A 16,364-nucleotide genomic window follows, 5' to 3' on the forward strand; every position below is an offset into this window, starting at 1 on the left:
TATCTCATTTAACTTGATGTTGAAAATGGATTCACTAAAACGAGTGTAGCTTTCGCTAGCCACTGTACGCGCAAACTGTACACTCAGTCTATCATCTGTTAATGTTTTTGCAAATCATAAGTTTTTAGAAATTTGAGATTATTATAAATTTATTGAATCTAAGTAAGCGAAGGTACGACACAATGAAACCCTCTAAACCTCGACATTTTTTTATTGAAGGGCATATTTTTCAATTGTTGTAAAGATTTAAGTTTATTTAATAATTCTTTTAGCTTTTTCACTAACAAAAAAATTTGTTTGTTTTTATTCAAAATCTCTTCGTTTGGGGTAAACCTTCATATTTTATTATTTTTTGGCTTATATGCGGAAACTACTTTGAGATAGACAATGAGATAAAAAAAACTCGATTGCCCTGCCAAAAATGCACATAAGAAGTAAACAACAGTCTTGCAGATAGTAATTCATTTACTCGCCTACTTGATGGATAAATAAAATTGTCATTGCAGTTTGGGACCATTCTGAGGAACACTTTTTAATTTTATAGGTCTACCGACTGCAATAACAATTTTATTTCTTTTCATATAAAAACATATTTGTCTAATAAGTTGCCTTAAAAATTTTTTTTCTGGTTTGAAAGTGGCGCCATAAAAATGTATAGCCAGTGTCAATCGGGATGATGTAGGGATCAAAAAATATAATATACATCCAAATACGTTCAGGACTCAGGAGGTTATGATAGAACAAAGGAACTACATGAAGACATACATACACGATCCCAAACACAGTACACTGCTTTTTGTTTGGTCAATCGTGTAAAAACGAGACATACGCCGCGCCGGATAATTCGCTTCGAATGATTGAAATTCAATAATTTGATCTTTGGGAATTTAGTTATCAAGTTGTATTTTTCGCTGGCGGGTGAATTCGAATATATAGCGTCTGTTATTTCACTACATGGGCTTAATTCTAAAGAATACTCCGTGGAATTCTGATGCCACGCAAAGTTTCTGCAAGAGTCCGACAATAGAGTCCCTGTAAGAGTTCGGTAGAAATAATATCAACTTAACTAGTCACATACTGAAAACTAACGTTCCTCTAAGAAATATTACATTTTCTTGTTTAGAGGAATACTCATAATCTTTTTTCAAATTTTGTCGGTGAGTTTGAAATTTTTCCTGCCAAGTTTTTCAAATAAAGCGCTACAATAATAAGAGAAGATGCAAAATTTGATGTAACAACATTTCTTGTACCATATTTAGGAATATTCTGTTTATGGACTATTAATGATAATAATATTAAACTCAATACGAAAATAGGTGTATAAGAGAATACATATTTTCTAAACTCATACATAATAGTTAACACTTTGAAGGATAGAGTACTCGAATGTGTAGGTAGGTGTTCCACAACATATACGATATCAATTCGCGTTAACATATGCGTAAATTATTGTTATTTAATTTAACAATTACTTAAAGTTGATTACCCTTTATTGCCTTAAAGTAATATTAACTTTTCATTATTAAATTATCATATTAAAGTGTTCTTCGACTCGACAACAAAATAGAATATGTTTAGGGGAAGTAGTAAAACTTTTACTTATCTTTTTACTCACTTTAATTTAAACATTATTGATGTATAATGCTATCGCTGTTCTATTATCGTGTAATGTAATGTCAATACAGATAATTTAATTTTGTTCAAAAATAAATTTTGTTTTTTTTAAAAGCTTTTTACTTTTTAAAAGTGAACGATGTTGGTGCACGTTAATGCTTGTTCGTGTGAAATAATTTTGTTAAGGTTCATAAATTTTAAAATTTTTTTACTTTTAAAAATGTTCCAATTTGAAAATTCTTAATGTTATAATAAAATGTAGTTGCAATAGATTGATATCTCTGAAATATCAGGGAAAATAAGATTTTGTTCTCAATGAGGTTTGAGGATTCGTCTTCGAAGTACGCAAATTTGAAAGTGCTATAGAGGTATTGGATCGCTTGAAATTTAATTCTTTCAAAAATCGTTTTAGTGCAACCTAAAGTTCTGTGGTATAAATTTCACACTTTTAGTTATGATTGATTATCTTCTTGGCCAGAAAAGGACAAAAAGCTTTAGGATTGGGTGTAGGGTCAATATTAAACTCATGACCCCTTTAAAGTTCCTAGCAATTTTTAATGGAGTCATTTTTTCAAAAGCCTACCATTTAAGAAATTTTCAGATGTATTGGTAAATACGGGACAGCTGGTATGTATAATGCAGTTGTTTTAAATTTTAATTTAATCCCAAAGAATATTGTAGCGTCAAGCGCTTATGATTGAAATTGAAAATTGAAATCGGTGTTTGTTCTACTACTATGAATGATTTATCAATTGCCCTGATGAGTCGTGGAACAAAGCAAATTTGGAGGCCTACTTATTACTCACTCTTGAGCATTCTTTAGAACTGTAAAAACTGGAAAATAGTTTGAAAGTTTAATTTAATGTCGAGATTATTGGAAAAGAGTCAAGGAGACCTTCTTATAAAGGTTAAAAGTGTAAGGGGTAATGTCACAGGACATATTAGTGAAGTTTACATTTTATCAGCATTACATATGCAATTTTTGGTATCAAATTAGAAGTTCAATTGAAATTTGTGAAAATTTAAACTTAATATATTTTATATTCCACAACTATATTTCTAAAAAATTTCACATACTTCAATATCAACTAGATCGAAGTACGTTCCCGTTCCATTACCTCGAATAAAAACCATACCCTTCATATAGAATTATTTAATGCTTAATATCTATCATTTAACATAACACATTCCAAATATAAAATAATTCGAATTCCTTGCTAGATGAATTTTTTTTCGTACAGTGTAATTTCTTTTACGACTGGAAGGCATTTTCAGAAACTGTGCTGTATAATATACGTACTATACAAAGTGTCATAGAACAGCGGATCAACTTCTAACAGCAAATGTTATAAAAATGTGGATTGTCCTTATGCGTGAATTGTGCCTGTATTGCAAGTGAACAATTGCCGAGGCAGACGGTAAATAGCCGAAAGAATTTACTTAATTACAGCCGCATTAATAAAAAACTAGAATTTGTAAAAAGCTCCTGGTATCCTGAAAATGTTATTATCTTTTTGGGTGAATGAAAATCATGAAACTCGTGTCATCGCATGTGTTTGAAACTGAACTCCTCCTAAACGGATGGACTGATTTCGATGAAATTTTTTGTGTTCAAGTGAATGTAAGGATAGTTTAGATCCACAATTCAGTTAACTAAAAAATGGGTTTGACGGCTCAGCACCAAAAAATTAAAACCCATGATATAAATGGTGGAAACACATATAAATTAATTATACTACATTACATCTTATTATTCAAATGTATTTATTTATTTTCGCTCCCGCCATATTTATCTAGAATTGTGACCAGCTATTTGAATAGTATAGAGGCATAATTTAAAAGAGTTCTGCACATTTTGATTTTTGATCAAGATGACAAAATCGTTCTGTATCTAGAGTTTTTTGGAAGAAATTTTTAACCAATAGGTAAATTTAATGTTAAATACCCGGGATCCATTAAAAGTAATTTCTTGAAAAATAACTCAATTTACTGAATATAACTGGCATTGACAACTTTTTTCAAAATTCCACATGTGGCACAATATTCTTTCTCAAAATTGAACATTGGTTTTGTGACAATGTGTACACACGTATCTACAGAGTAAAATACAAATATATTTTAAAGTTAGACAAGGGTAAAGATTTAAAGACTATAATGTAAATCTAGGGTTATTATTAGTTATATAGTTGGTAGTAAAATTTATTCTCGTATAGGGTTATATACGTACATACACATTCTACGGAAAATATATTGTGAAGGGGATTGGTTTTATATGTTGGTTGCATACATGTGGGTGATAAAATTAAATCACAACCGGTTGTTCTTGTCTTCAAATTGTTATTTATAAAGTCAAATTTTATGTTTTTGATTTGACATCTCATTTTTAAGCCGGATTAAAATATAGAATGCAGATAGTTTGATATTGATATATTTATTTCAAAATATTTACATAATTCAATGATTCCATGCCATTTTCATTGTTTGAGCTGTGAAATATTAACATTTTTTTAAATCATGTACGAAAGTTTGTTAGCTCATAGACCTTCAACTTTATTTAGTTACTCGAAGTCAGTCCTAACTAATATTATAAACGTGAAAGTAACTTTGTCTGTCTGTTCGGTACATTTTCATGACTAAACCGTTAAGCCAATTTTGTTGATTTCCTGTTTAGAAATACATGGAATTTAGGTGGGGCTTAGAGATACCTTGTGAAAGTACATAGAGTACTTTTTGCCACGAAAATAAAGCTTAAAGGGAGTTAAATAAGGGATGAAGAATAGTATGAGAAACCGATCATTTCCCAAGTAAGGATTACAATATCCACAGTATTATAGTAGGACGTACTTTATAGGCAATAATCTATTTTAATATTCATTTGAATATTTATATCATAACCCACCGAAAATAGGAAAAACACCCCTAAAACTACCCTTTTAACTTCTATTCACGCTAGAATAATGATATTTTTTTCTATTCGATGCGTACTAAAGTGAAATTAACAGAAATAATCGAAAAATTTTTAGATATACGTTGCAACTCCTAAACTATATTATTTTTCTATACATATACTATAGAAAGATGTGGTTTTTTTGGCTTCCGAAGTAAATTTCCATGTAAATTAATTTCCAAGTTTCCTTATGGGCATATAGTTGGTACCTTGGTTATGCAACAAAAAACGATCTTAATAAACCCTAACAAATTCAGCTTATTATATGGAGGTACTTTTTGGTGAAATAAAACACTTTAAAATAATACTATATCCATGATATTATAGGTTTTTTGGAAAGATAATTTTAATTTAATATTTTCGGGAACTAGGGACGCGAATGCAGCGTAACCTGGTGTTCAATTTTTAACCTTTTTACCCAGTACATGATTTATGGATACAACGGCATTATATCGAAAATAATGTGACTAATAATGCAAATATAAATATTATCAAAGATATAATAAATGATATTTTGAAATAATTTTCGAAATTCTAGATCAATTTTTTTATTTTATAAATACGTATTTCGACCAAGTTGACATCATCAGTATGAACAAGCTAATCGTAATTACTCTTATTGTGAATGTTACTCGTTGCTAATTTGGGGGCGGATTCCGAAAATTTTGTCCTTATTTGTGTAGGCATAACTTTGATGTTTACGAAAAAATGTTTAAAATAAAAATTTCAACCGAATATCTCTTCTTGATTTTAAGTTATCGGTATGACAAACAAACGGCAATGGACTATGTTAAAAATGTTATTGACCAATCTGCACCAATCTTTTTTTGTAGCATCGATATTTAAGCATTACAAACTTGGAACTAAATTTAATATACATACCTTGATATATATCATATATACAGGATATAAAAACAATAAAATCACAATTTAATAATCGTAGTCAATCATTTACGTATTTAAATTATAATATTTAATTCTCACTCATACTTTGAAGTTTCTTCTCTTCATAAAATTTATTTGGATCAATAAAATAATAGTTCTCATTATTTATAATTATGATTAAGATTTGTGTTTTATAATTTCAAAAGTGTTTGTGACGGTTTCTCCTTGGTTTAATGTTTATGACGAACGAATAAAATTAATATTATTGAAGGGGTAGTTTTATTTAGTGGTTTGTGTGGTGGATTTTGATAAAGTTAAGTGGTATGAAGTTTGTATACTATATATATATATATAAAATAAATTTTCTAAGAAAATGTTGTTAGTCAGAAAATAGGGAGTTGAATAAAATAATAATATGCTTCGCTGTCAAATACAGAATCATATTCATACGTATTTGTATTTTATTTTATACAGTGAGTTAATTCAATCGTTGGGATGAAGAATAGTCAAACTTTGTCGTTTAGTACCACGAATCATCCAGGGCACGAGAGCTGTACGCCAGTCAAATTCTACATTAAAATCGCCAAACACGATGTAAAGCTGCTTTTTTGGACCCTTTAGGTGAGTGTGGAACTACGTTTTGCAAGTAAAATAAAAGTTGTGCTCCAAATTTTCGGACTTTTTTCATTTTTTACGTATTGCGCAGGTAGCACAACTTTTTTTTTGCTTGCAAAACCTAGGTTCACACTCCCCTAAGGGCTTCAAATAACATACCTCAAAAAGAGCTCATCATCGCCTTCCGGTCGCCACTTGTACTAGTTTTCGCTATTGCTTTGAAAATTTTTCGAAGTATTTCAAATTTTTTTTATAAAGCCCCCTCACGAGATAGCAATGATGTTTACGAAAAATTGTTTCAAATCAAAGTTATTTATTTTTATATAAGATACATTTTTTCATTTAAACTTTTTTCTATCTCTAGCGGTTAAACATAAGCAAAATTCAAAATTTTAACATTTCTAAAAACCATATTACTGGCAATGTTGTCCGAAGTGAATATTATGACGGCTAAATTTTTGATATTTATATATTTTTGTAATTAAAAAGCAATGAAAACGTCTCGCACTTAAGATTGGTTGCGTTAACTTACGCAAAATGCGCCTTAGTAAAGCATCCTAATTTCTGCCTGGCAAATTAAAATTACATTCTTTAAGTATAGCACTTAATCATATTAAAATTACATTGCTAAAATAATTTGTTGATTTTTTAAATTGTTGGAATAAGATTGGGATGCGCACTAGTAAACTCAGTACTTTATCCCTACCTAATTCCAATATATTAAACAATAGTTTAAAAAAACTAAAAATGACTATTATTACCCGCTCTTCCACCAGCATTAAATGATTTTTTTTAATCGTTTAGCTTGGAAGTCCTTGATAATGGGACTTAAACTTATTTAATTCTTGTATTGTCATCGGTCCTTGATGAGTGTAGTATGAATGCATATCAAGCTATAATAAAAGCGTGGTAAAAAAAGGAAAAAATTTATATTTTATCGCTTTTATCCTATTTTTATTGCGCCGAATTTATTTCTTCTAATACTAAGCAGGCGATACTACATAATCTTCTGTATGAATGCAGATAAGAGTGAATTGACATTCTTGAAAATACACTACTGAAATCGGCAACAGAGTGAGAACCACGTCTCAAAGTAGATTGAAAAGGATAATAAATGCGAAAGCATGGTTATTAATGCACATGTCTTTATAAACAAACATAATATATTAATAAATAATATTTAATAATTAAACTTTACTAACGTGTGATACAAATATTCCTTGCAAATAAAACAACCACTAACCATTTTTTAGAACTTATAGTAACTATTGAAGCAACTGACTTCCTTCAATACGATTATGTCAGCTCTGTCAGCTGTTTGAATATTGTATTTTCGTCTTTGTTAATCTACTCTGTCAAGCCAAAATATATTTACTTGGTATACAATGGGCTTATCTATTAAAATATATGATCTAAGATTGACATCTTGTATATTCGTGTACATGTGTATGTAATATATGTATGTATGTATATTAGAAACTAACAGAATTTAAAATACAAATAATATATAATATGTTTTAAAACAATTCATAAATATGAATATTATTATTATTCAATTCGATTTTGAATATTAAGTGAAGCTTAATAAAATTTTGAATTAAATATAAAACACGTTATTTAATTAAACGTGATTAAATTAATTTATTTTCGTTTTACTTTTGTTGTTATGTTTACCTATTTTTATTTTTATTTATAACTTATGATTAAACATAAGTCAGAGTGATAGAAGAGTTTATTTAAGTTTGAAAATTCAAAAAACGACTTAACGAAATTGGAGATTTTTTTAAAGGGGTACCAGTTTGAAAAAATCGCAAAAAAGGAAAAAAATTTTTATATTGGAATTTGATGAAACTCGGTGGATGGGGTAATTTTGACCCAAAAAGTATAAAAATCAGATTAATTTAATGATTGGATGCAGAGTTTCTGAGATATCGCAATATTTGTATCGATTTTAGCCCGTATCTCAAAAAATATTCGACCAGTCATCAAATGCATCCGATTTTTGTACTATTTGGGTCAAAATTACCTTATATACTGAGTTTTATCGAAATTGGAGATAAAACAAATTTCTCAATTTTTCGCAATTTTTTAAGGGGTGTACGTATCCCTTTGAAAAAAACGAAAAAAATGCAAAAACAATGTTTGCATGGGAATTTGATGATACTCGGTGGATGGGGTAATTTTGATCCAAAAAGTATAAAAATCAGGTTAAATTAATGATTGGACCTATAGAAAGTTATAATGTCAGCGAGTATCATAGGCAAAATTCCATTTTCAAAAAAGTTACAGCTCCCCATCAAAAAATGAAAATCCATGAAATTGTGAAGAAAAGGGAAGATAAGTGAAGGCTTTAACGTGTTAGATTTTGTTCTAAAGGAGAAATTGCCCAGCAAAGCGAGCGGGTATTTGCTAGTAAATTATAAAATTTTAAAAAACCAATACATATGGTTGCCATTTGTTTTGATTTTCAAAAATATAAAGTTTTTTCGAGAATTTTTTTTTTCTTTTTTCAAAAATAGAAGAGACTAACTAGTTGAAGCTGCCTACAAATTTTCAACTATCTTTTTTTTTAAATTGTTTTGGAGAAAATGGAGACCAAAGTTTTACCCTAATTAGCGCCCTCACGGAAAAAAATGATATTTACTATGCGATTTCGCGGTCGATTTACATCGAGGTCTAGCTAGGTCTATAACAGGTCTACAAGCGCTAGGTCTATAATTAAAACCATTGTATTTAAAAAAATCCTATCTGAAATTACGATGACTAGGAAAAGGTGAGACGATATAACATTTGAGATCGATTTTCTTTCGGGAATGATTCCTATTTTAATAATAATAAACATGAAAATATTTTTGGCCACACAAATTCTGTTAGTCAGATGCTTTTGGAGTAGCTAATTGCGAATATGATGTTCAAAAGTTTCCTCTATGATTGACCTGGTGACCAGGACGATCTGGTTACACACGTCATGGCAAGGATTATCTCTAAAATGTAATAAAATACATCCAAAATCATAACTCGAGTGTTTTCGTGGTTGCTGATCACGAATATGTCACCTAAAATACTTCTGGGTGTACCCTGGTTGCAGAGCTCATCTCCCGGATTTTTAACAAAATTTGTCAGGAAATGCATCAAAAAAAGTAGGGATTACAAAAACCTCCAAGTAATAAATTTTTGCACTCACGAAAATTCATCCTGGTGATGCCAAAAACACTTTCATGGATTGTATATCAAAATAGGTCACACATTTTATAATTAACTTGCCGAATCGAGTGCAAAAACCCGCATTTTGATATGTTTTTAGTGTTCTACCGTCTCGTCTAGAAAGCCTGTAGGCCAACCATTATTATTAAATTCCCAATTTTTAAGTAAACATATGCTAAATATTAAATAATATTAAATTTAATCGTCCATACATTATTATGTGTGTATAATAAAAAATATATATAGCCAAAATAAATTATTACCCTGGAGTTGTGTTTGGTATATACAAACAGCTAAAAAAAAAAAAAATCAAAACTAAACTCCCCTTAATAAAATAATCATATTTTAATTCCCAAGCGGGTGAATATAAGTGCTTAGAACTTATGTAATAATGTGTGTGGTGCAACTTGGATGTAATGCAAACAAACGAAAGTAACAATATTATTTATCTGTAACAATATCGTACTAAATCTTTGAATCTTGTTTTGTGTGTACTATGAAAGTATCCCGTTTTATCCCGTTTATCATATGCTTTTATTTATCTTTATAACCTTTACATAAAAAAAAAAACATATAGTAATGGGGTATCTAGGTTAAAGGTCCAAAATCGATTTTTAAATTTTCACTCGGATCTTACGACTATACGACTGGATATAGTATGAAAATGTAGCACTTTTAATGGACTATTAATGGTATTTTTTACGAATTTGTATTGATAGTAGAAACGGGCCTATACCTGTATATTTTTGAAAATTGATGAATAGCTCCTCAGGTCGAAGTATGACTAAATATCTACAAAATATTAAAAAGTTCAAAGTTTTTTTATTAACTTGCCTGAAACTATTTTGGGAAAAAAAATATCATAAATAGTAGGTACGTTAAAAGTATTACCTTTTCATACTATTATTTTCTTTAATTATCTTTAACTTTCCCGTTTAATGTTATTAGCAAAAATACTAGAATCCAAATTTTTTTTCTCTTTTTGACAAAGTTTTTTTTTTCACGATAGCCATTTGTTCATCTAATCGTTATTTTTTGTCAAGATAGATTACAGACGCAAGAGATGTTAAAAATTTTTTAGCCTCATTAGCTAGCTATCTGTATAGGGACTATTGCTACTGAAAACTCTATTATTGATCAGTACTTTAATGCTTTTAATTAAATAATACCTACCTTGTTTTAATTAACCCCGAGCCCAAAAAGAGGTGTTATTAGTTTGACCGCTATCTGTGTGTTTGTCTGTGGCATCATGGCACCTAAACCCATGTGCTGATTTAGATTTTTTTTTTGTTTCGTTTGAAAGGTAATTTAATTTGAAAGTTTTGAGTGTTTTTTGCTATGTTTCAAGTGCGGGTTTAGGATTTTGTACTTAGAACAACTTAAAAATAGGCGATGATCTTCAAAATCCGTTCAGTTTAGAGAAGGCTGTAAGGAAAAAGGTAAAAAAATAGAGAATGCTCTTAGATACGTTTCAAGTGCGAGTTCCTTATAGGGTTCCGTATCCGAAAAATTTCTCGAAAGTTTTTTGAATTTGGCATAAAATGCTTAATTTCTTATTTCATGTGTTGTTTGACAAACTTTTTTAACCACAAAGTGTACATGGATATTCTTTTCATTTAATTTAAAAGAATTTATAATAATAAGCTTTTTTAGAATTCTCAAGTCCACATTGTTGTTTCGAAGAAATTAGGTTGCGTGAATCAGTCACTGAGTGGAATTTCGAGAATATAGACATATATTTTGAGGAATTCAATTACTACTTCAAAAATATGTTTAAAACACTCAGCAACTTCGACCACAAATACGTTTGGTATGAAACATATGTGACAAAAAGTTCTCTAGTCCAGTGACCTCCTTCATTATTGAGTCGTAGAGAGGTAGCACAATAATTTTAAATAAACCATGTCCAAGACTGCTTCTTCCATGAAATGTATCATGCAAATAATATATTATAAATAATTTTCTAGTTAATTGGCCTCCCTAGCTAGTTTTTCTTTCTCTTCCTACAAAAATTATGTTTAACAAACTTCGAAAATTTGTAAAATAAAAGGAAAATAATACAAAATGAAACTAAACATAATAAGATTTATGTTTGGATGCGTTGCTTCTATGTATATATGTATGAGAAAAAATAGCTACCATATCGTACTCGGTTGGCATGTGACTCCTTGGCTGTTGGATGCTGGTTATATGTACAAAATATATTACATATATTATTACAGTGGTAGTTGAGAGTAGACTGAGAGAGGCTGGACCAACCCTCGACACCAGATAAATCTTATATTACTACAGCCAATGAAACTTTAGAACAAAGGAATACACTCTGTTAAAAAAGTTTTTAGTATATCCATGCATTACATATGTACAATCCGCGACAAAATATTTCAGGTTTGATAAATATAGTATTACAAGCTTAATACCCGCACGCTTTGCTGGATGTAAAAGTAGAGACTGTGTTATAGCCTTCACCTTTCTTGCTTTCACTTTTCCTCCTTCTATAACACTCGAAATAGAGATATAGAGATAAGGATTGTTTTACACAGGTAAAATATATGTACAGTTTTCAACATTTTTTAATTAGGTAAATGTAAAATAGTCAAAATTCATTGAGTATATCAGCACAGATGGCCATAAATTGTATTTTTATCATTTTATCATTTTTACGTTTACTTTTTTACAGATATCTTTAATGTATGGTTCAAAATGATGCTCATAAATGGTACAGTGAAATGTCAGAATTAATTTTTTTATTTTTTTAATATTTTTTTATAAATTGTTAATGTGTTATTCTGATGTATGAGCTATATTATTGAAGAGTTTCAATCAAATCCATTCAGTTTTGGTGTGCAAGGGACACAAACAAATAAACAAACAAACAAACAACTTTAATTTGGCATTTATAATATGTAAGGATTTTACATTTTCTGCGATTTCCACATCAGGATCCAAGTAATTTACATCAAATGTGCACAAAATGAAAATGAATATATATTTTCAAAGAACTTCGGAATATTTTTTAAGAAAAAATGTTGGTTCTTGTGTATTTTATTTTCAGAGAAATTCAGGAGAAATTGCCATTTCTGTAAATTTAAGGCTTGGGATAAATTTTTTTGAATGGGTATGCAAGTTAAGTTAATTTCAATGAAGTCCCTTTTGATGGTGTCAACTTCCCAGTCTCTTGTGACCCTCTGTAATGAAAAATAACAGTTTTTAAGAATTTGTGTACCTAGTGCAAATATTATAAGTGTTCCAAAACATGAAAAGACAAAAATCCTATTTCAATTAAAAGGATCTAATACTCTAATAATAGGAAGCGTCTAATGAGGGGGAAATATGACCTCAGTAATGAAGGTCTGTTTGCTCACGAGGTATCTATTTAATAAAATCATTACGGATACGGAAAATACCGGTGTTTGGATGCGGAAAATACCATGTTTGTCACACAGTGTTGTTCACTAAGATGTTACCACTTAAGTGTAGGTATTTGACTATTAAACAAATTAATGTCAGTGTGTTAACAAAAAACAAAGTGTGTGTATAAGTTATACTATAGCCTAAGTTCAATCACCCGATCCTTTGTAGTCAAATACAGACATATAGAAAAAGGAGTGTTGAAAGAGGGGAAATACAAATAAGTTTCACGGTTAACATTTCAATTTCAATATTTATAAAGCAAAGTTATAGAAAACAATTTTACTTACATTTACACAAATTCTTAAAAACTGTGTAAAACAATTTATTTTACATTAAAGAAGGTCAAAAGGAGATGGGAAGTTGACGCCATCAAAAGGCACTTCATTGACATTAACTTAACCTGCATACCATTTTCAATGTTTGATACTCCAAAATGGTGGTTTTCTCCTGAATTCTTCTCTAAATCACTTCCCTTACACCCCACAACACACTGACAAAGTTAAATTTAACGATATTTGTCAATGAATTTATAGAAACCAATTAGCCTGACTTCTTAAAGTCTGACCCACCAAAGGTTAGCCTTAATTGTAAAAAAATTGACGTTGAAGACATTGAATACAACGCAATATAAAATCTATTTTTAAATAACATAAATTTTTTTAAACAATGAACAATTTTGATATTTGAACAAAATCTATAGAAAATCAATTTAATCAATAAACTTTAAAAATAATTTGTTTTAGGAAATAACAAAGTTGTTTACGTCATACAGATATAAGATTTACCTTATTGATAAATTAGATAAACAAATTTTATATTAAGTGATGATTTAAGAGTGATTTAAATTAATAATTATGATAATAAAATGTAGAAATATTAATTTGATAAATATTTTGTTCTGTATTTCTCCCCTATGGCTATAGATGAAATAAAAGAGAGTTAAAAATTAAAACAAAAATACTCAAAAAATTAAAATCAATGATAAACATATCGAAAGGGGAGGGGAGGACAAACTCTGAACCTATTTGAAGGGTCTTAGAAAGAGAAATGAAGAAAGTGCGCACGGAATCTTCAATTGCGAGAAACAGCTGATCCATGCTTAGTTCGCATAAAAAGAAGGCATATTTTGGGTAGTAAGAAGAGTCAGTTCGCAATTATGATCATAGGGCATGCAGTTTTTTTTTTTGGAAAATTGTTTTATTTATATGCATAAAGTGGTAATACGGAAGGAGAAAATGCACTCTATAATCCGCCCAAAATGCGCCACTGGTTTAATATTTTGGTCTTATCTAGAAATATAGATAATAGCTTCGTTTTTATCAATAACCTCTTTATATTAAAAAATTTCAAAACTGTATATATAACCGTAAATATATGTACATATTGACTGAGATTAATTCAAGTATTTAAAATTTTTTGTACCATAAAATAGAAAAAAGTATTACGAAATTAATATCTTAGAACGTTGCCCGTGGGTTGAAAAGTATTAATATGAAAAGCACTCTATTTTATGGTATTTTTTCAATCTTTCTTTTTTATACAGGTAAGGTTAATTTTAATTAGATTTTGCTTGTTATTGTCGTATAAATATTTTAGAATTGTACTTTTCGAGTATTGGTATCTGTACTTGAGATATAGGTTATTTTCTATGTTAAACTATCAGAAATCTATTCTAAGCGTCAGAAAACATAAAAAACTACCGATGTCTTTAGTAAAACTTTACTCAAAATGCTGGTGTTTTTCTGTTTGGTGTTTTTGACTTGTGTATCTATAAATTGTATGAAACTTCGTTCAATTTTTTGCAATTCACGTTTTTTACGGAATAAAATAGATAGCGAAAAAAAACCAAGCACGTGTGTCTGAAATCGTCGCAAATGGATTCTATGGGTCAAAAAGGATATGCACTAATGCTTGCTCTTTATAATATTAGCGTAGACAAATAAACTAAAAAAAAAAATAAGATTCAGCAATAAAAAGTATCATGTGTCAATTTCCACTCACATAAAGAATACGAGCAAAGAATTTATAAATTATATAAAATCATTTATGCAATCAAAAAATTTTATACAAGAAATAATTGTAATAAATAGTCAATTCTTAATTATAGCCGCAAAACCATCCATAAATGGAAGAATAGTTGGTGGTGAAAACACAACAATAGAAGAATATCCATATCAAGTATCGTTAGAAGTATATGGAAAACATGATTGTGGTGGTTCCATACTTAGTTCCAATGTTATTTTAACAGCTGCGCATTGTACTGCTGATATAAAGAATCTTGCATCATTAACGGTTCGCGCTGGCTCAACCATAAGAGAACAAGGTGGAAGTGTACGAGAAGTTGAAGCAATATTAAATCATGAATTATGGAATCAAATGACTATAGATTATGATGTTTCATTGGTTTTGGTAAAGCTCTCAGTTAATATTGTTCTTGAAGAAAACTTCATTGGCATACTTTATTTTATAGCTTAAAAACCCACTTCCGTTATCAAAAGGAATTCAACCAATACAACTTCCTAACGCAAATGAGTATTTGAAACAACAAGAAAAAGCAGTTGTTACTGGATGGGGAAAAACTAGCGTAAGTTACTAATTTTGCAAACCGATTTTGGTAGTTTTATTAATACACTCATGCCCTGCTTCCAATTTTATATTTTTCCATTAGTATAAAAACTTACAAAACGAGGAAAATTGCCGGAATTTCTCAAACCATGATGTTCTTATTCCAACGTTTTTACCACTTGTGAGTCTTTTTCCTATGGATTCTCTATTCATGGTTCTACCGTCCGTTCAGTGAATATGGAAGAGAATTCTTCAAAATGAATTTTATTTCACACTAAAAAAACTTTTTAACCATCTCCGGGGCAGATGGGACAAACTTAGTCTCTGATGTGTCTCCATTTTTTGATCTATACATTTTTTTTTCTGGTATTTCAATAATTAACTCAGTCACTTGTTTGTTTTCACTTTTTTCTAGAATACTGGAAGTACTTTACCTCTCATATTACAAAAAGCTGATATAGAAACTGTGGAACAAGAAATATGTAGTAAAGCTTATTCAGGTGGAATCACTCCACGAATGTTGTGCGCCGGACTTTATGGTGTTGGTGGTAAAGATACATGTCAAAGTGATTCAGGTGGTCCATTAGTTTCTCATAATAAATTGCATGGTATTACATCATGGGGCGGTGAATGTGGTGGCAAATGGACTCCCGGTGTGTATACGCGTGTAACTGAAATTCGTGATTGGATTCGTGAAAAGGTTAATTTATAGGATTAGAATGCTAAATTTGATAACATATCTAACTATATATGTAAAAATATATATCTAATAAAGTATTTGTAGAATTTATAAAAAAAATTAAGTGTTTCAATTATGGTTATATTGTGTGCAGTTTGTTAACTATTTCTTGTTAAAAATCTCCTCAAATACACTAATTCACGCTCAATCAATGAGACAGATGGAGAATATTTGGTTTTTTACTCAAATGTCAAGGAGTGGTTATGTTTTACGCGCGTATATCTGTGTATATTTGTTTGTAAATTTGTTTATTACCTCGTATCGTCTAAACAGCTCTATGTATTTCCACATTTAATGTATCTTTATATCCTTCTTAAAAATCCAAGAGTCCTTAGGTAGATGCGACGAAATAGTAATACGTTAATAAAAAAAATTAACCAA

The 16,364-nt window shown here is 29.6% G+C and overlaps 1 protein-coding gene across 1 annotated transcript; it reads left to right on the forward strand.

Moving 5' to 3' along the window:
* The first annotated feature begins 14,077 nt into the window (after positions 1–14,077).
* LOC123290759 (trypsin-3-like) lies at positions 14,078–16,037 on the forward strand. The gene is made up of 4 exons (XM_044871058.1): positions 14,078–14,222; positions 14,787–15,088; positions 15,150–15,263; positions 15,660–16,037. Exons 1-4 carry the CDS (start codon positions 14,171–14,173, stop codon positions 15,954–15,956), a joined length of 765 nt encoding a protein of 254 aa, XP_044726993.1. The 5' UTR covers positions 14,078–14,170; the 3' UTR covers positions 15,957–16,037.
* The last annotated feature ends 327 nt before the right edge of the window (positions 16,038–16,364 follow it).

The sequence above is a fragment of the Chrysoperla carnea genome, chromosome 1, assembly GCF_905475395.1.
Source record: "Chrysoperla carnea chromosome 1, inChrCarn1.1, whole genome shotgun sequence".
NCBI lineage: Eukaryota > Metazoa > Arthropoda > Insecta > Neuroptera > Chrysopidae > Chrysoperla > Chrysoperla carnea.

What these genes read in the sequence shown, in the direction of transcription:
- LOC123290759 (XM_044871058.1), top strand. Translation starts at nt 14,171, where the DNA reads ATGAAAAGCACTCTATTTTATGGTATTTTTTCAATCTTTCTTTTTTAT. An exon ending in AATCTTTCTTTTTTATACAG is followed by an intron (nt 14,223 to 14,786) that starts GTAAGGTTAATT and finishes TCTTAATTATAG; the next exon opens with CCGCAAAACCATCCATAAAT. An exon ending in ATGATGTTTCATTGGTTTTG is followed by an intron (nt 15,089 to 15,149) that starts GTAAAGCTCTCA and finishes TTTATTTTATAG; the next exon opens with CTTAAAAACCCACTTCCGTT.